The sequence below is a fragment of the Odontesthes bonariensis genome, chromosome 4 (assembly GCF_027942865.1).
Source record: "Odontesthes bonariensis isolate fOdoBon6 chromosome 4, fOdoBon6.hap1, whole genome shotgun sequence".
NCBI classification, from domain to species: domain Eukaryota; kingdom Metazoa; phylum Chordata; class Actinopteri; order Atheriniformes; family Atherinopsidae; genus Odontesthes; species Odontesthes bonariensis.
Genome location: NC_134509.1, coordinates 28,427,396 through 28,450,568, shown reverse-complemented (window position 1 = coordinate 28,450,568; position 23,173 = coordinate 28,427,396). Strand labels below are relative to the sequence as shown.

The window sequence follows — 23,173 nt, the reverse complement described above, 5'->3', positions numbered from 1 at the left end:
CTTTGTCAATACCCAACCAGCGAATCAAATCGCTTATAACATCACAGAGTTAAGGCTCCTGTTGAATAGATTCTTGTGTCAATGACACAAGGTGCAAATGGATGATATAAAAAGTAGTCACGCACATGGAAGAGGCGCTTTGTACATATGGGGGGGTCTTATTTAAACAAAATGGCATCCGAAACAGGAGCAGCCGCATTCATCCAGCTGCAGGGCTTTATGACCGTCTCCTGCTTTGCCTGCACAAACTCTGATGGACTTTTATTTTACATTTCATGGCATAAGATTGTTTTTGTCCCAATGATTTTTTTTCCTGCACGTATTTCATGTTCATAACAGGAAATATGTATCTACAGAATATCTAGAACTGACAGCACTGCATGTAAGACAAACACTTTGTGACTAATGATAAAGCAGATCTGAAAGAGCATAAATTATTTGAAACACTAGATATTCACAAGTGTGTAACACGTGTCCTCAGCGCCTCTGTCCCTTCTTTTAGTGCAAGTTAATCTTGTGTTGTTTCTGTCCTCAGATAAACTTTGTTAAATTGATCAGAACTTTATTTGGTTTCTGTGGAAAACATTCAGAGATACGAAACAGGTCAGAATGAAACATAAGGAAAGGTTTTTTTTATGTGTTGTCGAGGTGTAGGATTGTAAATTAAACACTATATTTGAATAAAATGATAAGTTTAACCAAAGAGCTGAAACAACCACATGCTGATGCACACGATGCAGTGTATTTTATTCTAATCAATTCGGTGTCTCATAGTGTTTAATATAATTGTCTCAGGCGAAATCAAAATAACACCACTTGCTATACTAGTCAACAGATATGTGCTCCGACATCGTGTGCATGTTTAAGTCCAAAGACTGAAATGTTTAAGTCCAAAGACTGAAACATGGATGCACCACTGTAGTCTATCTGCTGGCTTGCTGAGACTAATTTTGGGTGTTTGTCACTTCACTCGTCATCTGCTCCTTTTCAAGACACCTTCCTTCATGAGGGACGCCTATCAGCAGCAGCTATTTTTCAACCCTTGTCAAAAACAAACAATTTTTTACAAGCAAAATGATTTCAGATTATATTACAGAGCAGGTGGTACTGACGTTTCTGTTCCCGGGATTCAATTACAGATTCCTTTGAGTTGAATGTGGTCAAACAATTGTTTTCCTATCTTTTTTAGGTCAGGTCTATCATTAAACTACTATCATCAAACTACTCCCTGTTCCGTTGAAAAAGAGTTGTCAAGCCCTGACAATTCCTGCTGTTGGACCTCTGTCAAAAAGGGAGTCTCACTCCCATAATTTCATAGCAATTTCATTTTCATTTGTTTGCTGTGATCTGCGGCAAAGCTACAAAATATTTAAAGATACATGGAAGAAACACTGATAAAATACAGCAAAACCTCATGTTATTCTTCCCCAAGAACATTAATGGTCACCGAGAATCTGACTTCAAAGGTCAATAAAAAGACAATATATTCATTAGTCATTAATCACTTCTGCGTAACTTGGAACACAATCAAGGATTTATGTTGGAAGATAAAAGCAGTCTCTTTATCTCTGGTATCCTTAATACCCTGTCCAAAAAACTGATTTATAATTCCAATAATTGTGGGAAAAAAATGCACAAATCATTTGACTGACCTTTGACTCTGACTGGTGCGAGACGAATCCTGTGTCTGACATGGGGAACGTCTTCATTGCTGTTGCTGGCAAGTATGATGTATTAGTTTCTGATGATACATCTGTGGAAGACAATGTGAAACCTGTACTTAGTATGAGGAAGAAATTACATTTATTTACCCTGTAATTATGGCTTTATGTTGAAAATACCTCATTTAGAACCAGGATTAGATTGAATTATTATTATCTACTAAGATTATATACTTAACTTTTTTTGTTGTTGGTGGTTCAGTCACACTATAAGACTTGTGCCATATATATAACTTTGGATAAGACCTTCTAAACTTACAATTATTTGTGTATTTTTGTAAAATGAGGTCTGTTGATGTCTTACTTGCAACAGTTGTGTCTAGTTTCGCTGCCTGAATGAAATTGAAACTTGAGACTTCTCATTGCCCATCCCAGGAAAATGGTCAGTCACAAATGCTATTTAACGCTGTCTGTCTCATCATGCATTCCTTTGGTCTTACATGAGGAATATTTACAAAAGCAGACAGATGTGTAGACCTCCTTTGTGTTGATGTGACAGCCAACAGATGCTCAGTTTGTTCTTGTGTAGACAAAGAAAACATATAAGCTGTATGTTTTCTGTGTTTGCTGTAACAATCACATGGGAATCAGTAGTTACAATTTCCCCAACAAACACAAATTAGTATCTAGATTGGTCCTGTAGTGTTGTAGGATTTCAAAACACTGGATCAAAATACACTGTGTCCAGCTATAAAAACATGTTGCCTCACACTTGCATATGTCTTAAAATAGTCAGTTTCACACTCTTCTGCAGTCAGAAAATTGTTACTCTCACATCAGCAGCAAAAAAACAGGCATACTTGACTGGTGGTGGTGATGCATGGGTGATCCTACCTTGGCTCGAGGCAGAGCAGACTATGGGGTTCGTTCCTCCGGGGTTCAGGCCACCATCAGATGGCCTGCCGACGGCATAGTGAACAGCTCCAGCTGATGCCACCCCTGAGCTGCAACAATCATAGAAGGCTGATTTTAGCTGCCTCTCCCCTGCCTTGCTCTCTCATATCTTGTGACAGAGCTCATATACATAGAAAGATTAAGACAGCTGTTTGTGAAGAAGGAAAAAGGAAAACAAATTCCCCCGAACATTCAAGAGAGGTTGTCTCTGAACTGGTAACCAAACTATAGTGTTGATTACTACTCTCATTTCTTAGGAAATATACAAAGGAGGATAGACCATTTGTGAAGACAAGGTGAGAAGTGAAATGGTGGAAAACATTTTACACTGCAGCCTACTTTAAACTCTGGCCAATTAATTTGAAGTTGCAAATAACTCACCTATTATGTGCATACAAAGTTCGATTCTGAAGGTGCAGTTTTCCCTTCACGTGCTGGTCCCAGTCCTAAAAACATACAAAGAGACATGCAGTGTCCAAACATAGTTTCAAACAGCTTCAACACAGTGGACGCTCACTGTTTGCCCTTCCACAGAATCTCTTACACAGCTCTTATGTAAGCTCATGACTGGGGCAATTAAAGAGCCAATATTCTGGATAAGTTTCCTAGTTATCCACTGCTCTACTTATAAAACCATTCAGCTTTAGATTATTTCAGATAGAGATGCCTGTTTTTATCATTCAAAGTCAGCACAAATTTTGTTTTATTTACATGAACACGAACTTATGTTCTCTTTTTTGAGAAAAAACAACATGGTTTATTCTTCAGGTGAATAACGGAAGTAAAATTTGATTTACATAAAAGCAACTCCTCAGGCATTAATACATGCCATTTATTTTGACTGGTCAGTTCACTTACCTTGAGATTATAGACCTTTTTGTCACAGATGCTACACTGGTGTGGCAGTTGAGTGGGTGTGACAGCATAGTAATCATTGACTTGATAGGGCTGAAGTGTCCTGGTACCTGAAGATATGGTTTCCTCATTTCCATGCAGGTGCTGGAAGCCTCCAAACCCCTGCGTGCCACTTGAACCGAGAGAGGAAACCACACTACTACAATTCAACTTAGGGTCAGGGGTTGGCTCCTCTGGGTTATACAGTTCTGTTCTGGGCCGAACGGGCTGCCCAGCTGCTGACCACGCTGTGGGAGGATTAGAAACCATATCCACCTTTCCAGTGTGACTCAAGCCAGGATGGCCTTTCCATTGCTCCTGATGTCCAGTGGAGTTATAAACATTCATTTTCTGCTCACTGGAACAAAACCCAGCTTGTTGACCAGACATATCTTGCCCATATAAATCTCTCTGAAAACCGGCTCTGGTCATGTTTTTTGCATGAGTGTTTATGACTGTGTACTGTCCATCACCAGCACTGACTGGTGCTGCAGATGTCCCACCAACTAAGTTGTACTGAAGACGTCTGTCAGTGTCAGAGGGGTAAGTTGGCCCAGACTTTTTGCAATAGTCCCCACCTTGTTGACCCTTTGTGCCCACTCCACAGGGAAGATTCAGTCTTACATTCCCTGGGTTTTGGTTGAATCCCCCACTCACCAAAGCCCCCATGGCTGAGTTCGACGACGGGAAACCTATCATTCCGGTAGGGAAGGCACCCTGCAGGTTCCCAACTGTGGACGAAGTCCGTAGCTGATTGAAGAGGGGCTGGGACATGTTGACATTGGAGAGAAACTGATTGAGAACGCTGGCAGCAGTGGCTGCGTTGCCTCCCTGAGCCAGTTTGAGGCGATGGAGGGTAAGCTGGGCCTGGAGCTGAGCGAGCTGCAGGCTGGCAGGAGTCAAGAGAAGCTGCTGGTTCTGCTGCGGAGCCCCCGTCTGAACACTGCCTGGCAGCTGGATGCCCAGCTGAAGGCCCTTATTCTCAGCACTCTCCAAAGATGGTACAGTGATGCTACAGAGAATAAAACATTACACGTTATTAATCTCAAAAAGCAAATACATTGAAACCATCCATATGAAACTTAACTATTGAACTTCAACTGTTAAGTTATTTAACCCAGTAGCTGAAAAGGTTGTGCTGACGTTTGTCCTCACGATGAGAGGCATCTGCTTAAGTACAGGCACTTTAGAGAGGTGAGAATATGTTATCATTCATTTCTTTGCTCTGCTCCACAGTAAAAAATGATGTAATGCAGATTAAGTTGGCATTTCATGTTAAACTTTTGAGCTGCGACTACACGAGCATTTTTTCCACTTTTCATCAGCAACCAGCTCCAGTGCAAATTTGGGGAAACAAGGAAAAACCATGAAAACCAATATGATGCCAACAATTATCCTTATCTGAGAACTAAACAAGTAATGTTAAAACATTTTTTTTCCCCCCAGGAAATTCACTACCTAAGCAGGACAAATACTAAAACACACAGCTAAATGAAAGGCGAAGGAGGATGAAGTGTCTTCTGGGTATTTTAAACCCAGATGTGATACACTGGCTAACACTGGCTACCAAGAGAATTTGTGGAAGGTGACAGAGAGTAAGTCCATTACCACGAATGGTATACTAATTACCCATCTAATTATTATTTACATAACTATAACAATATTCATTTGTTATTATTTGTTAATAATTCAGGTTTTATCCAAATATTGTGTGATACAATACAATGATTATCAGCAACTTTTCAGTAACTACTTTTATTAACTTTAAAGCTACAAAAAACAAAGAGTAGTTATGCCCAATGAAGCATGTTGAACTACAATCACTAAAAAAACCTAGAAAATCCACATTGCAATTGAAAGGTAATCACTTAACATCTGGTTAAATACAAATCCACTAACAACATTCAGCCTAATCCTGCAAACAGACAGACAAAGAATCTGAACCACCCTCATCACCTCCTTGGCAGAGGCAATTACAAGTATTACACAGTTGATAAGTAGAGCAAATTGGCATTGTCATGACTTGGGTGCCCAGAATAAACATACAGCTGTAATAGAGGAAACATACCGAAAATAATAAAAAGAGAAAAATAAAACTTGAAATACAGCTGGTTTCAAGATATGTAACAGCAACCTTACTAATTGTTAAAAAAAAATAAAAAATAAAAACCAACCTTTTCAACAAGACTGAAGACTCATCTGCTCAACAGATGTGTACCTTGTACACATCTTGTACAAGGTACAAGTTGTTGATCACAAAACTACTCAGCACAGAGTCACAAACTCTTCTTCAAGAGAGAAAAGTTTAGGTAAAAGTTGTACTGTTGTATGATTCATAGTTGAGATATCAACTGGCTAGAGGCCCAACTGATTTTCCACCTTTTATGCTGTGCTACGCACCAGCTGCATATTGTTAAACTCCAATCTCCAACAAAATTAGATGCCTGTGTGAAAGGTAAATAAAGACAGGAATGCATTGATTCTCAAATCTTTTGCAATCATACGTTTGATTAAAAATAGCTAACCCACAATATTTCAAAATATTCAAACGGAGAAATTCAGTGTTTAGAAATACTCATTTTGTATTTGATGAATGCAACAAGGCAGCAACATGAGACTGGAAAAGTTGTGTAGTTCTATACATTTCACAATAAAAAATGGAAAATAACTACAAACTGTGTTTCACTTTTTAATTTTTGTACTATTTTCAATTAAATAGGGTGATGACTGAATTTCAAATCATCACCTCCTGGTTTTATTTACAGTTACGTGATCTTCCAACTTTGTTGTAATAAAACCACCTGAAACTACTGTATATCGTCCATGGCTACTGTGACCCTGTGACACTTTTCTGCCTCTTTAGTTTCTGATGAAAGCCCTCACATGTTGTCTAAAATTAGACTACTCAGCTACACATCACATCAAGTATGTTAAGCACCTGACACTGCCCCGTCTAGCCGGTGCTCCAATCTCCGCGTGTTCAGTTTGAGTCGACGCTCTGTCAGTTGCAAAGTTTTGCTCATGCTGATAATCACACATTGCATTTCCGAATATTCTTAACCTTGTTTGCACAGAACCTTAGAAATACTACAACTGTAAATTGAAAAGAAAATAATTAGCTCTTTGGGGAATCGAAAACATAAATGTATGTGACTGAATCTTTCAGGGGATTATCAATACTATGCCGGTGTTCCTTCTTGTGAGTGGATCGTTACGTCATAAACTCGTCATATCACAACTATCACTTCTCACTTCTTCTCCCACTGAGCTGTAAAGCATCTTGCTATGGGCAGATGATCCTGAAATCCCCTCTCCAAACAAGAAAATAAAGACTTTGTCAACTTGTTTTCCATTTTTAGACCACAGAAGCCTTTTTTTTTACTTCATTAATAATTTCTATGTTTGCCCTGTGATGGCCCGGAAACCTGTCCAGAGTGTACGCCGCCTCTCATTCAATGGCAGAACCTGAATTGGAATTAGCAGATCTAGAAAATGGATGGATGGAAGACCTTATGTTCAGTTTTTCTGTTTGAACTTCAGAAAACAAGAATAAGAGCAAACCAAAGCACTTTGGTAGACGAAGACAATCTAACATTAATCTAACTGATTTTGAGCTCAAGCATCTCATTACAATGATACAACAGCATCTTTTCTTTTGGCACACATGATCTATTTACATACTTCATGTTATGGCTTATGATGTAATATTACAAATGTGTGATCAGGGAAAAAGAAAGAAGGTAATTTTTTCTTTCATGTAAAAAACAAAAAGACAACACATAGAGCAGACCAAAACATTGAACATGTATTTATGATAATTCATGTTTAATAGCCCTAAGTTTTTCCACTGATTTGTACACTCTCTTAAATGAACAAGCATGCTGATGGAGTGATACATTTACACCAGACCAGCTTATGACTCAAAGCTATAAATACAGGAGTCACCCTTAGCCACCATGATACACGGTGTCCTTAATCGACTAATATGGACTCTTGGGTAGCTGGCACAGTCTAGCCGACACTTAGACTGATCTTGTGATGACGATAGAGAACATAAGTGTCAAATAAGCTTTAACCAGGTGTGGATGGGAAGAGTTGGAAAGAGTAATATGATGTTGCGTTGGATGACAAGTTGGAAAGGCTTTATCACATTGTAGATTTATTCAAAATTGGGATGTCAGCATATCTGCAAGAGATTACAGAAAAAAAAGCTAATTAAATGTAGTAATGAACAAAAATCCATCAATCAAATGACAAATTGATAAATAAATACACCCAAACTGAGTGAAATGAATCCAACTTTCTCCAGGTGTTTGTATTTTGAGAGAGAGCTGGGTAACAAAGTGGTGCTGGAAGCACATCCAGCTTGTCAAAAAAAAAAAAAACATTACTGATATTAATAATAGTTGTTGGGATACACTGAGAGACTTTGATGCCAAAGCCTTTTTTTCCTTCTTAACATCTAACAAAATCCTCTGATCTGTACTAGAGAACTTGGATTGAGTTCTGTGCTTGTGCGCTGGTTAATTTACCATCCTGCCAAACACTATACTTATGTATCTCAAAGAAGGATATGTTGCATGTACTTTGTTAAAAAAACATAGAGTTTTGGGACATGGTTGCATGCACAAGTAAAAAAAAAACCTCAAGCAGAGAGACAGGGTGCAGAGAGGCGTGTCAGCCTCAGTCAGATGGTGCAGCAGACAGCCTGTTGTTCATGTTTTTGTTTCAATTGTTGGAGTCTCAGCTTGTTCCCTGGTTACTTGCATCACAGTCGTGGCATTTGTTACATTTATTCATCTCGCAGCTTTTATCCAATGCAGCTTGTGAGAGAACACATCATGAAGTTCAGTTCAGGACCTTGTTCAAGGACACTTCAACGTGTGGTGTGGGAAAGCCGGCGTTTAACCACTGATCTTCAACCACTGATTGCTAAACTTCTTTAGGCCGGCTTCACGCCAGGAGCGCAGCATTTATGTGGCGTGTGCTTCACGTAATGATTCTCATTCAGTCCCCATGTTTAAAGAACAGAGCACCCACAGCAGCTTTGTAAGATGCTCAGCCAGATCTGCAGCCGTGAAACGTCTAGATTTTCAAAGTAGTTCCTATTTGTCATGTGTAAAAAGAGTCACGGAAACAGTTCTCAGCCAAATACGCATTAAAAGCATTAGTCAACGTATTGACAAAGTATCAGCAACAACGCACCTTTCACGAGAATTTCATTGTACAGGCAACATACCACAGACAATAAAAATACAGCTTTCTTTTTATGACTGTTTGAAGATGATGAATGATTTTCAGCTAACTTTGGTTACTAAATGTCTTCCCTTTTTGAATCATATCAACCATGGAGTGCATAAAACATGACCAGTGCCAGAATTGTGCAGGAAGCTGTGCAAACGCCACGTTTCTGGTGTGAAACCAGCATTGGGGATCTTCGCGTCTCGGTTTACATTTATTTCTTCTAGAAATAAATTTCTTCTAGCCAGTCTAACATGTAAGTCATTTCATAGAAGAGCGTAATTGTAGAACATATAAGGTCAGTTTTCAGAATAGCTTAGTGTGGTCATTTAAAACCATCACATGCACAAATCTACATGTTTAAGAACACAGAGAAGTGTGACTGGCAAACCAGAGCGCACAAATACAAGTTTCTGCTCAAGAAGGTCAGGTGTAGGTTTACTGAATAATATCTGTAAAAAAGAAACCCCATTTGTTACTGAAAAAGAATAAAAGCTTTATTTTATTTGTTGCATTTTATTTGTTGGACTTATTCATCAAGTCTCCTCCTACAGAAATGCTAAGAAGCCTGTTTTATTACAGGCTGAATAATCGTTACTGCAGAAAATGGTTAAGATCATTAAAAAGAACCAATACCATTCAAAATACAGCAGCTGGATGAGTGTATGAGAAATGGTTGTAATATATGCAATGAGTTTGAACTTTCAGGTGCTCTAAAAGCTTTGGTCTCTCATCCACGTGAACAGGCTCCAGATACAGTACAAAACAGTTCTAAAATTCATCAAGTGCCCCCACAATATACCTTTCTATACCTTTGATTCCTGTCCTGTAATGCATCAAACATGGGCCACACTACGTCAAAATGCTTTGTCTTTTTATGTTGTACTGTTGGCTCACCGCAGTACAGTGGTCAGGCTACTTACTTTGGAAATTTCCCATGTAAAGTACTTCGTAAAACTACAAAGCATGCTTCATCAAAACTAATTTTACCAGAACACTGATAAGAAGAAGTTGTGTGTATTATTAAAGACACATATGATCAATTGCTGTATCAAAACTAAACAAAAAAATCATGACAAAGATTGAAGACAGTCAGAAACAACAGCTGAAATCAAAATTAATCAACATTGATCTCTCCTGGGTATTTGTCACGCATTTTAAAACATGATAAATATTAACTCTGCTATTTAGTTGTTAAATTAATCTGCTCTTTATAGAACAGCTGTTCTGCTTAAATCTGCTCAACGTTCACACTTTCACAAAGATCACACACAGCTCCTCAGACACAACAAAATGCCGCATGGATCCAATCAGTTCACAGAGCCAAATCGCAGGAAGTAACAAATTAGAGGAAGGATTTAATGGAGTTCAGCCACAGAACTCCCCTGAAACACCCAACTCAATGCGGTGCAGCTACATAGACTCCTCACAGACCTCCAGCACACTGCAGAAGGCAAGAAACTGCATAGAAAACACACATGGAGGAAAAGCACAAACCTTAAAAAGTCAGGCAGTGAAGGTTCGAGTTCCACCTCTGACCCTAAGTTAGGCACTGCTCCTCCATAGTCTGACGTCTGCCAAGTATCTGAGACTGATGCACGCCTCTGCCCTCCGACATGACGAATAATGCCTGCACATGTACACTTAGAATAACATCACAGCCAGTGGTCTTCACCCTAATGTGGGTTACGCTGCTTCCCTGTGTTCAGCCGACAAGACGAGACGCGTGTGATGAAAAGTCACAAGTGTTCAGCTTGAGTGTGTGTAGGGTTGGACCGACACAGAGGAATGAAACATTTGGCCTTTGGGTAACGCTGCCTCCTCGGCGGCAGTAAAACCTAAAGTAGAGTCACCTACTTCTCACCTTCAACCACATACATCCCTCGCTCCAACTTCAGGTGTAGGAAATGTGTTTTCTCCAAAGAGACCCCAACAATATGGCACTTACTTTGTAAATTTAGTATGCTAAAAATGTTTTAATGGGAATTTTTTAAATTTTTTTCTTAGTGTGCCTGGTGATGCTACATGTACTGTCTGTATCTATCTCATTTTAGTAGTGTTGATACTCTAAAAATGTTATATTTATATCTAAAAAAACTGTGACATAAACTATGCTGCCAAAACCAAGGGCACTGTACATAAAATATTGACACAGTTCTGAAACATAATAAGTGAATCAAATAAACTCTTAATGTATCAGAAAGTGTGTCAAAGTCATTTTTTCTTTGCCAGAAAACAGAATTTAAAGATAACAGAAAGAAGGACATGCAAAAAACCCAGAGCAGAATAGCATTTATTAACTGCAATTTAATTTTAAAAGCAAAGAGCCGGCAGAGTCCTCCAAACGAAGGAAAAGAAAAGGAATGCAAAATAAAACTGAAAACACTGTTGAGGGGAATCATTTTAAATACCACACACTGAAGCTAGAAAATTCAAGAATAAGTTTAAAAATGTCATATTCAAGACAATTTGTACAACCCAGGTGTTATATGAAAATAATAAGTTGTTTAATTTATGAGCTCAAAAACTGCTCAAAAACTTCTTAACTTGTGTTTTTTGTGTTTTCAATGTGACCAGAGAGCAAATTCAAAATGTTATCTTGATTAACTCCACTCATTATCGTGTTCATGGTCATGATTATAAAATAAAAATGATCTAATGATCTATTCAGGGCTCTACAGCTTGGATAGAGCCGCACCTGGGTCCTTGAATAAGATAAAGCAGGTATGAAAAAACAAATAAATGAGTTAAAACAATGGTTATACGTTTTTATTTTTGTTTGTAGTTGTCCTCTTTATAAATGTAATGTTTGGATTTCATTTATCAATTTTATCAAATTTATTTTCTAGAAAAAATGTCATTTAGAATTTCACAATACATTATATGTATATATATATATATAAATATATATATGAAAGATTTACATCATTCCGTTTGTTAGCATCAGACTGCAAAGCCAACCATATAATAATAATAATAATAATAGAAATAATAATAATAATAATAATAATACTAATGTAGACCAAGTTTTCATAAATTTCCAGTTCCTCCAGTGATGATTGTTCAATCTGGATTCATGAGCATTAAATGACAAAACTGATGTAAAAACAATTCCAATCATAAGACCAACATATGAACACAACAATATTTGAGTGCATGTCTGAGGATATCTTACTAAATCCATCGTGAAAAATTGTTGCAGTCTGGTGGTTGAAACTTGTCAAACTGGTCAAATCTAAATTTCATTTATGTATTCTTTAGCTGCTTTAGTTTCACAAAGAACAGCTTTTTCTAAGCTTTCGTTGCTGTCCTGCCTTGTTGAGCAGCTGCAAATGCAAGCAGGTGGTGGTGTGAGTGAGTGTGTGAGTGGGAGTTTTTGTTTAAAACTACAGCTGGAAACTGGATGCCAGAAATCGTAGATGCAGACAAGTCCCTGGTAATTTACTGTAAATATTTTGGGTTATTTTTGTTTTTCGTTCTATGAAGCTAATTAGTACCACCTATTTTCTTACATTTTTTTTCTCGAGTTAAATGTTTCCAAATTTTATATGTTGTTTGAAAAATGGCCTAATTTTTGCCACTTTGTGGCATGAAAAAGTTAATGATCAGCATTTTAATTACACATGAATACCTGAATGTAACCCCAATCTTAACGAGTCATCGAGATAAATACACACACTCAACTCCAAATCCTAAACCACATTCACAAGTTGCAGAATACTAAAACCTACCCGAACATTCAACCCAGTATTCACTCGAAAATCTAATGAATTATATGAACCCAATTGTCTCCAAAAAGTGTTTCCACAGTGTGACAATGTAAACTGATTTATGTCTCACCAACATCAGGGATAGACACCTCTCACTTTAGTTTTCTGAGATGCTTGTCTTGCAGCCCACAAGGTGGCACTACATAACTGACCCCAGGAGGTCTGACAGGATGGATCAAGCTGCCATGTGAGGGCACTCTACTCATTTTAATCAGGCCTCACGCAGCCCCCTTGAATGGAAGTTACATTGTTTGCAATTGCGGACGGTGATTTACATAGTGACTCATAATGAAATGTCACTTTGGTGACATAGCATTGTTCAGAAAAGGGTAAACGTGCTTTGGAAATGCCCTTTCCATTTCTTATGGATTTGGCACATATAAAGAGTATGGACAGGTACATACACGCAAGAACTCAATAATACGGGATGCAATTTAAGAGGAGCTATATCCCACCCTTACACCCCCTAATAAGGTATAAACACTTACTGACATTCCAGAGCCTTAATTTAACTTTTCAACAAATGAGACACATAGTTATGACCTGCATAGTCAACACATATTGCCCATCAAGCTATGAGAGACGGTTACTTTGGGGCGGGGTATGGGTGAGGAAATAGGCTCAGCTTCCCTCGCTCCACATTTGGCACAGTTGCAAGGGGGGCGTCTCTTGATTTATGGTGCCACAGCGATGGGTGAGGTATCTTGGCCCCAGCGACATAGGATCCCGCCCTCCATAAGGCCACCCGATCACTTTGATTCATACTACAATTTTATCTGATGATGCTTGTAAAATGGTAGGATTTATGGTAAGAGTTTTATCATGTAATATCAAAATATAAACATAAGTTTGTGAGGTAACTAAAATCGCATGTAGCCTGCCTTGGCCTCTTGCCATCACATAAAGATCTAGCTCTCATGTTTGACATAAAGTCGCAGAGTCACACAAAAACAGACATCAGACCAAAGACATGCAACTGAACCCAGGAGGCTTATGCTAGAAAAACATGTCTCTACTTCTCTCACATGGTAGCCGCAGGTGATCTTGTTTCCACCGTCAGGACTGTGTACCGTGAGGTATGGGGGTCACAGCGAAACATACAGGTCAAAAGGAAACTTCGAACTTGACAGCTGCCTCCCAACTGTGGACTTTTAAAACTTTTCCACCAAATATGTCCCAAAGCAGGAAAACAGCTATTAGTCTTTTAAGCTCTGCTGAAATAGGGCCCACTTGAGGATTTTAGAGCCACACCTGTTTGAGGCTTTAGCCAGAAAAATTAAAAAATATAACTAAACCCTTGAAGACAGCCCTATTTTCCTGTGAGGACTAAACATGTGCTCACCATACATTCCAGTGAACTTTCAAATGGCTTTCATATGTGAACCATAAATTCTAACACTGCAGCTTTTCTTTTTTTTCTGACAGTTTATACACACTTTCTGGCTTGTCAAGTGTCTTGTGGTCAGTTTTGATGCAAGTGTGGTGACATGAGCTAAGAAAAGCCCCACAGTTACCTGGGATGAGAGGGATCTGCTGACATTGAGTGTGAAACTGGGTGCAGAGAGCCTGGGGGGCAAGTCACTGAGTCTCCCCACTGCTTGTTTGGACTTTGTAACACCGCAAATCACTCAAAGTTATTGCTGGTAAAAAGGAGGATGGAAATCTCACAAACTTCACAAACACTGGCTAAAGCTAAAAAGATCTTTTTTTATTCTTTAAAAAAAAAAAAATGTCCTCCCCAGAAGTGAGACAAATAAATTGAAGAAGAACATAAAAAAAAAAGGTGATGGCAGATTAATGCTGTCGACAGTGAAATTGAGAAATATTTGTGAGGTGGGAACAGTCACAAGACTGAGAGGTGAAGTAATGTAAGTAGTGGGGGAGGATCGTGTTGGCTTTGACAACTGAGCTTGACCAACCATTTTTTTCTGCTGCTCTGAATTAGTTATTTATAGCTACTGCCTGGGTGCAGACAGCAAATTTATTTTTCAGTGGTGATTCCTGTACAGTGATCGATTTAAAGTCTGACTGTTTCTATGTGAAATTCCGTCTCCGAATATGAAAAGAGATATAATGACAGTTATCAATTCCCCATGTGTTGGTTCTGCTCATGAGTGGCTGCAAGGCAGAGTGAGGAACACCCAACTAAAGTCTTCCCTGACTGCAGTCAGCAACATCAGAGCTATATTAGTGTGCAAGGTGATGTAGGGATGATTCCCACAACACCTCCCTCAGTTCCTGGCTCCTTCCTTCCTTATTTCCCTTGAAATCCCCCTGTCTGTCTGGTCTTGCCTCACTCCCACTCTTCTCCATCTCTGTCCAAAGCAAGCAGTGCTTTTTGACCATCTGTCACTGCTGTCATGCTCATAAAATCCTACCCAGCTGCACGGTCCCGCTCACTGACCTTCTAACCAATCATAAAGCTTCTCTCTTCTCACCCCCCATTATTCTTACTAAATGTCCGTCTGAATCCAACTAAGCCTTAATCTTTCCCAATCTACTTTGTGATATTGTGTATTCATAGGGAATTAGTAAATAAGAAGAAATATTGCACATGATGATCCCAAAAATGTATCTACAAAAACAATACTGTGTGTCAAGTAAAGCCATAAGTTTAAAATAAATACGCATTATAATCACTGATCAAAGAATTTCTAAACTTGAACCCTACCATCCATAAAATTAAATCCTAGTATGTCAATATATGGCGTGAGAACTGTGATATGACTTCAAAGTGGCAGCACAACTGCAAGAGTGTAACTTAGAATCAAACTAGTCCAGCATGAGTCCCTCCATGAAGGAAAAGGGAAAAAAGAAAAAAGAAAATCAGAAAAATGAAAGAAATTAAAAAAGGTGGTAGACATATTCTAATATGTCTTAGGGAATGGTATAGAAAATGTATGGTAATATTGTAGTAATCATGATAATAACCAAAAATAACTGCAACATTTGAATCAAAAGGTGGGAAAATGTTGATGTCTTGGGGTTAGAAATCTGATAATAATGAGACTGGTTACCACCAGCCAGCCTCAAAATCTTAAAAATTCTTTGAAGTCAAAACTGCTATTTACCATATAAAGTTCATTACCATATTTTACAACTTTAAGAGGCTGAAATTCATTTTTCCTTATGTTCCAGACATTACCTTTTTTTCCATGGTAGCACAATAAGAATTATGTGTAAACCTATGAGCTGTGTTCTGGAAACATTTGGAGTAGTTACAGTGCATTAACCATAAATCAAAACTGCGCTATGCTACATCACCTGTTATTTCATTTGAGTCTAATCACATCAAACCAAACAGGCACAAGGATTACCTACATACAATGTGGCAGTTTCTGATTCGTACCTAAATCGGGGCTGCCATACCTTAAATACAATGTTATATGTGATGAAGACTGTTTTCCATTTGTGAATAACAAGCAGAAGGATTATTAGATTCCATTCAGATCAAACGAACAGTTTTTCTAGGCACATCTGTGAACACAAGCAGCTTTAGCCCCCTGTAGAAATGCCACTAAAGTTCCCACAAGTGCATAGCTTCCTGTAGACAGGTGCCTACAGAAATCTGCGCATGTGTAAAAATTTGAGTCTATGTAAAAGTTCACGTGGTTAAATCAAATTCCTGGCAACACGGACATCTGGTGGGCACCATGTGCTGACCACTGTTGATGACAGCCTTTTTAGGGGGACAAGATCAAATGTCCAGTTGGATTATTGAGCAATGATAATCAAAACAACACAAAACCCACATAAATACGCATCTTAAATCAATCTAACAGCCACTTTTTCGAAATCAGTAATAAAAACTTGAGGTGCTATTGGAGAGTGCAACCTCTGCCGGGGCCAATGCTAAAATAGATGACGGTGCAAATGCCCAATCTCTCAATTCTTAAGCCAGCAATCCGGTTTTGCTCTTCAAAGTGTTCCCCCCAGAGTTTCAGGAAATTAGGACTGGGTAGTTTTTTGTAATGGTACTGTAGCTGGCAAACAGGGTGACAGATCTGAAACTCCCCGCCTCGGCTCAAGCCCTGGCCAAAATAAAACCAGATAACGTGTTTAAACAAAATGACAGAAACAAAACTGCTGTTTTGAATATAAAATTCATAGGGGATTTTCTTTACTACTTGATAAATGCTTCTATATTTGGGAATACTGGTCGCATGCATGCAGGTTTAAAAAAAAGAGAAAAGCAAAGTAAAAGCTTAATGACTGGTCTGGTAAAGTTTTTTTTTTTTTTACACATTTTGGTGACTAAGTATTCAAAACGAACACAAGGCATATGGCAAAGTATGCCAGCTATGGTTTAACAATGAGAATAATTTGATACGGTTGTCTCAGGTGTCTCAATATAATGACATAAAGTCTAGATGTACACTACAGGACACAGCAGTACAGATGATAGGCCTGTTTAGGGATAAGATAACAGATGGAAATAACATTAAGGAGGAAACAGCCAAGAACACACACATTTGCACATGGTGGACATGATACAGGGCTGACAGGAACAGGGAAGGCACTGAAGCCATATGGCTCAACATGTCTCATCTCAGGAAGCTGCTGGCATTCAGAGTTGCTCAAAAAGCCATTAGTTCAAATCAGCCCAAACAATGTGAGAAGTGAAACTTCCAACTTTTCCAACAGCTGCTCCGTAGAATCTCTTAATGGCTAAATGAACGAAAGAAGAAAAAAATGTGAAAGAAGAAAATGGTCCAGAGAAACCCCAGTGTGAGAATAAAATCCCCCTTAAAGCCAGTGAACAGAATGGGTTGGCCATGCCAGGAGTTATGACCATCAAGGGATTCTCCGTGAAGCCTCTTCGCTCAAATATTACACACTCACGAAATATAAACTAAACATTTACTTTAAGTTTCATCATTTTATGACTACAAAAATAGAATGTCAAGATCTATCTTTAGCTTCACAGAATAGTTTACATAAGATTTCAATATCTGGTTGGAATTTTTTCCAATAAAATTCTTTATTGAGAGGTTTATGTATCATCATCCATCCTTTATCGTTTCAATATTATTCATTTGTCAGTAGAAGATAAATAAAGACGTAAAACCTAAAAATATTTGCAAACAAATTATTAATTATTCAGTGAGAAATGTTAATATTAACATGGCTGTAAGCTGATGCCTTTAGCTACTAAGGCTGACATTTGAGAACACAGAGCTTTATCCCAGTCGAAGATAAGGAAGTTTTATCTTCGGTTTACTGTCTGTGATGGTGAACCTGCAGGTGTCCCCACAGCAGGGAGGCAGGAAGGTTACTGCCATGCTATCTTGGCCATGGTGAGTCACAGACGGCTGTATGACAGCTCCACACGCAAAACACGACTGCCATTTTATCTATTTGTTTTATTCTCTATTCACTGTGCACTGCAATGTCCCACCACAAGTTTTTTTCTGAAACACTTTGTGTTACGCAGTATTGCAAAAATAAACCTATTGTATAGTCTTGGCTGTGTTAGAGGAAATCACCAGTTAACTTCGACTCCTCCATCTCCCTGCGGTGCAATTGATTAGTTGAAAGTTTATTTGAGAGAAAGCTCTTTGGTATGGATTTTGACCTCGTGATGACAAACAGGAACTCACCAGGTCCTCCTCCCTCATCACACTGGGTATTTTAGGTCGTCCATTAACATACCTGATTTCTAATCTGTTCCTCAAACAGTCGGGCATGACAGCACTGCTCTGTCATTTTCTCCTTCTGTTGCTGCCACTACTCTTCATCCTCACTGTCTTCAGTGTTTTCCTTCTCTTAAACATTCCCCCCCATCCCAAATCCTCTCTTCATCATCCATGCCCGACATTTGATGATAGATTTGGTAGAGTCCCAGATAGCCAAAGCCAAGAATGGGAAGTTGGTATCACTGTTTCTGCCTTGGAGCCAGCAACACGAGGTAGTGTTGAAAATAGGGAGTTGAGGAATACAACGTTATCTGTTCAGTATGAAGGAGTTAAAGTCTGTTACTCTTATTTCTGGCAAAGTCCAAAAGTATTTTCATTTCCAAGAAGGGAAATTCTTTTTAAAGAGTTATCTGTTTGCCTTTAAATTGGTGGAAAAAAATACACTAACATTTGAAAACGTCAGCAACAGAGTGAATTTTGTCTGGGAGCAAAACTAAAGCACTTTTTCTTTGCCTTTACATCTTCATCTTACATCTCATCACACTGCGTATTGTTACGTGTATTGACCTGAAATACAGTTTGATGGACAGGAATAAGGCTAGTTTTTTTTATATTTCTGACAAAATGTTAAAACACAGCCAAGTGAAGCATTACATTGTTTGGCAACCTTTCTGATCAGGAAGGAGAGCAAAGAACAGAGGAGATCATATCCAATTCAGCACTATGAGCACACAAATGTGCAAAAAGAAAAGAAAATGGCTGGAAAGGTGTAACATAGTGATAATGCATAACAATTATGTGCCTTTTGCTTTTGCTTACTCGTGTGTCATTAACCTACATTATTCAACTGCAAAAAAGACTGATGGTCAAGGTAAAGAGCTCTGTAAGAATAACACTAAAAGAAGGGGGAAAATGCATTTGTTACATGGTGTATGACGTGTATGACATGGCCTTGTTTTCAGAGTAACTGTTTTAGTGTTGTGTAAGGTTTGAGCTGACAGACTGTGTGGTGACTCATTCAGTGCACACAAACACACACCTTTTCATGACTCATCACTGCACCCAAAATATTCTAAATTCAGATCCTCCTGCTGCACCACGTTTTTGGACTCCGACGAGTTTTGTAGCAGCCAACACTCCTGCATCAACTGATAATGCTTTACCGATGGCAGATTTAAGATGCATCAGATGATAAAATGGCTTCCCAAGTGAAGTGTCTGAACTGACATCCTCCTTTTTAAAAAGCTGTAGGCTGCAGGTTCATGGGTTATAAAAGACGCTACACTACCCTGAAGTGCATTGGTGATAATACAATGAGTACATATTCAGAATAATGAATATGTCTGCAAGATCTTTAGTCCAACACTGTAAGGTTTTTTTTCAGACATGAGACATGTAACATTAAGGCTTCTTCAATCTGTTGAAGCAACAATTAGTCATTCGGACCGTGGTCACATTTACATTATTTTTTTCACACAATTTCATTCATGGATGGATAAGATCAGCTGAAAATATGACATGTCTAAGATCACTGAACAGTAAATATTACAGATATATCGCACACTATAGCAAACATTCAGCAGATATGTAAGGTACAAGATTCAGATAAGAAGATTGGTGGAACTGATAGCTGGAGGGGTGTCAGTCCACCTCCTTGTCACGGCTGAGGTGCCCTTGAGCAAGGCACCGTACCCCCATGCTCCCCGGGCGCTTCATGGCTGCCCACTGCTCTAGGTTGGCATCTGTCTCTGAGTGTGTGACCCTGTGCATGTGCGTGTGTGTCAGCAGGTGCCAACCTGGATGGGTTAAAAGCAGAGGACAAATCTACCTTTGGGTATAAATAAAGTTACCTTACCTTACCTTTACAAATAAACATTGGAGTGGAAGACATTAGTGTTAATCTGCTGCCTCTGAAAAGCAGATCAGAAGCCAAATTAAGACCCTTTGTTACTATTTACGTCTGTATGTTAAAGGTGACTGCATACAGTTTGTAGAAAGTGATGCAAAATTCTGCATAAGCACCATTTTCTATTCAGAAATGTCCCCAACATGTTCATTTACAGTCATATTAATAAAAAACAGTGCATGTTGGAAATGGGCCAAACTCTGTGTGGAAATAAAAGAAAGAAAAAAAAATTACTTTATGTGTTTGCCTGCCTTAAAAGTGGTTGAACTAGTTACTTATTCTTCGCCTGCCATGTTTTTTTCTTCGGGTAAAATGAGGATTTTAACTTGATACTTAATACGACTACCTCTACCTCTCTTCCATTTCAGATCAGGTATTTTTATTTTCAGTCATTTTCTTGAATCCAAACACAGAAAAAAACTCTCCCAACTACAGAGGCTGTTCTGCCTTCATTTATTTGAATAATCTAATCAAAAATTGAAAAAAGAAAAGACAGTAGAACGACTACTATGGAAAAAAAGTTGAACAATCGACTTTTGCTCAATATTTTCAGCTTTATCTCTTTTATGCTCTTTGTTTCCAGTAACTTACTAAATTACTAAACATATTTTCACAAAGTCCTACAATTAATGACTGCGTGATGTGTAGCCTGCATCCCACAGATATTACTCTCTCTGGACATGCTCAGCTAGGCCTGAACTACAGACACATAATACTTGCTTGTTTCAAGGTCTTGTTGTCACTAAATACCCTTACTCTTATGATGTCTTCTTTCTTCTGGATAGTCCACAAAACTAATAACAAAACAAATTATATTTCTTCATTTAAACTGCAATGTGCTTCAGTAATTCAAAAACTCTAAATCTCTATCATTGGACAGACAGACAGAAACTTTTATGCTTGACCCACTGACACTTAATTAATAACGAATAATTGTGTAATAAATGTATAAATGCACAGCTAGAAACCTCAATCAATCTGATTAAGGCAGAAAGAAGTCCTTGAATCTGAACTCTATATCGCCTCCGTGACGTGACATCGCCTGCATGGATCTCGTGTAAGATACTTTTTTGTACAGGGATCAAATCAGAAAATTAAGATGGATATGATCATCCGGGACAAAGATTTTCTTTTCCTTTCTCGGTCTTGAAGACACAGAGAGATTTTTCGAACTCTTCAGTCGTACCAAATCTGACTACATTCCCTAAAACAGCCGGAAAGAACAAAAGGATTATCTTTCCTTCGACTCAATAGAGACATGATCTCCGCAGAAAGTACATTTCCTTTAGGAATCAGAAATAAATGTAGTTCATAGGAATGTTCTGAATTAAAGTGCTGAACATGTGCATGTCAGTATTTTTGCGTATCTTCCCTTACTTTAACATTTACAATTAGGTAACCATAAGTAACACTTCCCTAATGAACAGTGGGTGAAGAGTTGTATCCGTCAAGAAATATTCTGACACCTCTTATTCATCCACCTTTCCACACAGCAGCAACAACCTTGATTCATCTTGACACAGGCCACGAGGCGACCTGTTCTCAGCTGTCAATAACCCTCATAATGTCAGCTGTCCTACTCACCTGCTTCCTCTGTTGGCAGAGGCTCGTCACACAATCAGACCCAATATTCCACAGCAGATATCATACATTGCTATCCATTACCGCCAGTGCAGACTCAATTCCAATTGCTGAGTTGTTAAGTTATATATTAACTCTCACTATAAGAGTCTCCCCAACAACTCCAACTGAATTTAGGTTTGAAAAGAGTTGGAGGGTTGGCTGGTGATGTGGCATGCTTGATAATTTATACATTACCCACTTGGTACTCTCCAGAGAGCATAACTTGTGAACAGTACCAGACTGAGAACAGCCTACAAAATTTATTGCAGTCCCAGTAGGGGTAAAATAAATATGAAATGTTCAAAAAGCAACATGGGGAAACCTTATACATATAATATCATATATAGATGTAGATATAGATATAGATATATATATAGCCATATCCGGCTGTAACTTAATTCCATCACAAATCAACAAGTTTTTTCAGGGGGCAGCTTATTGCCTCATTTGGTAAAAGCACATGAGGTGTGAACAGCATCTCTTTGGCTTTGCCTACTTAGTGAGAGTTTGGTACACTTTGGGTAATATCTAGGAAGTTAATTAGACCAATATGGTAAGGTAAGATAAGGTTAGTTTATGTCATCCCTTTTATGGAAAATATGTTTATGTCCTTGTGGGCCATTACAGACCCTAAGTCTGGATCTGTAAGAGAGGCAAGATGATACATGTAAAAGATGGATTTAGAAACTACACATGCTGCTTTCATTTCCAAACAACAAACAAGCCAGTTTGGGTGCTTTTTGATAGGCACGGATAAGCAATAAATACCTGGAACTGTTTTCTATGAAAGTAATGGGAGTGGAAAGCACATCCAAAGAGTCAAAAATTAACTATGTCAATGCAAAGATCCATGTAAAATTCTGTGTGAAATTTATTGAATCAGATTACTGGATGGGTCCACCTCTTTGAAAAGACTATGTGTGGTTTTACGGTTACATTTTTAAACATAAAATTACAAAGAATTTTGGGGACTTCATCTTTTTTTTTTGTACACAGGATTGTATCACGGAAAATTCAGAGAATCCTGAATAAAACAGAAAATAGACAATGGAGAAACATATGCTGCCATCCAGACTACATCTTTGTCAGAGAAAATGTTACTTATGTAGAAAGAAAATGCTAAAAAAAATGTTTGCACAATTTTCAACGGCATGACTATTAAAAGAGTCTGAGTGCTAAACTGCACTGCCAGTTTCAGCTGTTGAAAACATTAAGAACATTATGAAAGGGAATACAACAATAAAGGATACCTCGCACTCTAGCACCTGAAATCCTATATCAAGCAAGAGTGGGAAACATTTTGCATTCAGAGCGGCAGCCGTTGGTCTCCTCAGGTCACAAATGTTCTTACACCGTTGTTAAATCAAGAGGAGATGGAACCCACTGGTAAACACTGTACCCAGAAGCAGTCTTTGCATAGAGGCATAGCTAGGCAACCGCCTTGAGCCCCTACACTGTAGGGGCCCCCTGACTAGCTGCAAACTTCCC

At 38.5% G+C, this 23,173-nt stretch overlaps 1 protein-coding gene across 1 annotated transcript in view; it reads right to left on the bottom strand.

Annotated features, from left to right (window-relative positions):
• Window positions 1-23,173, bottom strand: part of rbm20 (RNA binding motif protein 20) — a 49,392-nt gene that overhangs the window by 11,221 nt on the left and 14,998 nt on the right. The window contains exons 2-5 of the mRNA XM_075463839.1: window positions 3,474-4,521; window positions 2,997-3,061; window positions 2,556-2,665; window positions 1,653-1,753 (exon numbers count right to left, since the gene is read on the bottom strand). Coding sequence (XP_075319954.1) covers window positions 1,653-1,753; window positions 2,556-2,665; window positions 2,997-3,061; window positions 3,474-4,521 — 1,324 coding nt within the window. The remainder of the gene's footprint in view (window positions 1-1,652; window positions 1,754-2,555; window positions 2,666-2,996; window positions 3,062-3,473; window positions 4,522-23,173) is intronic.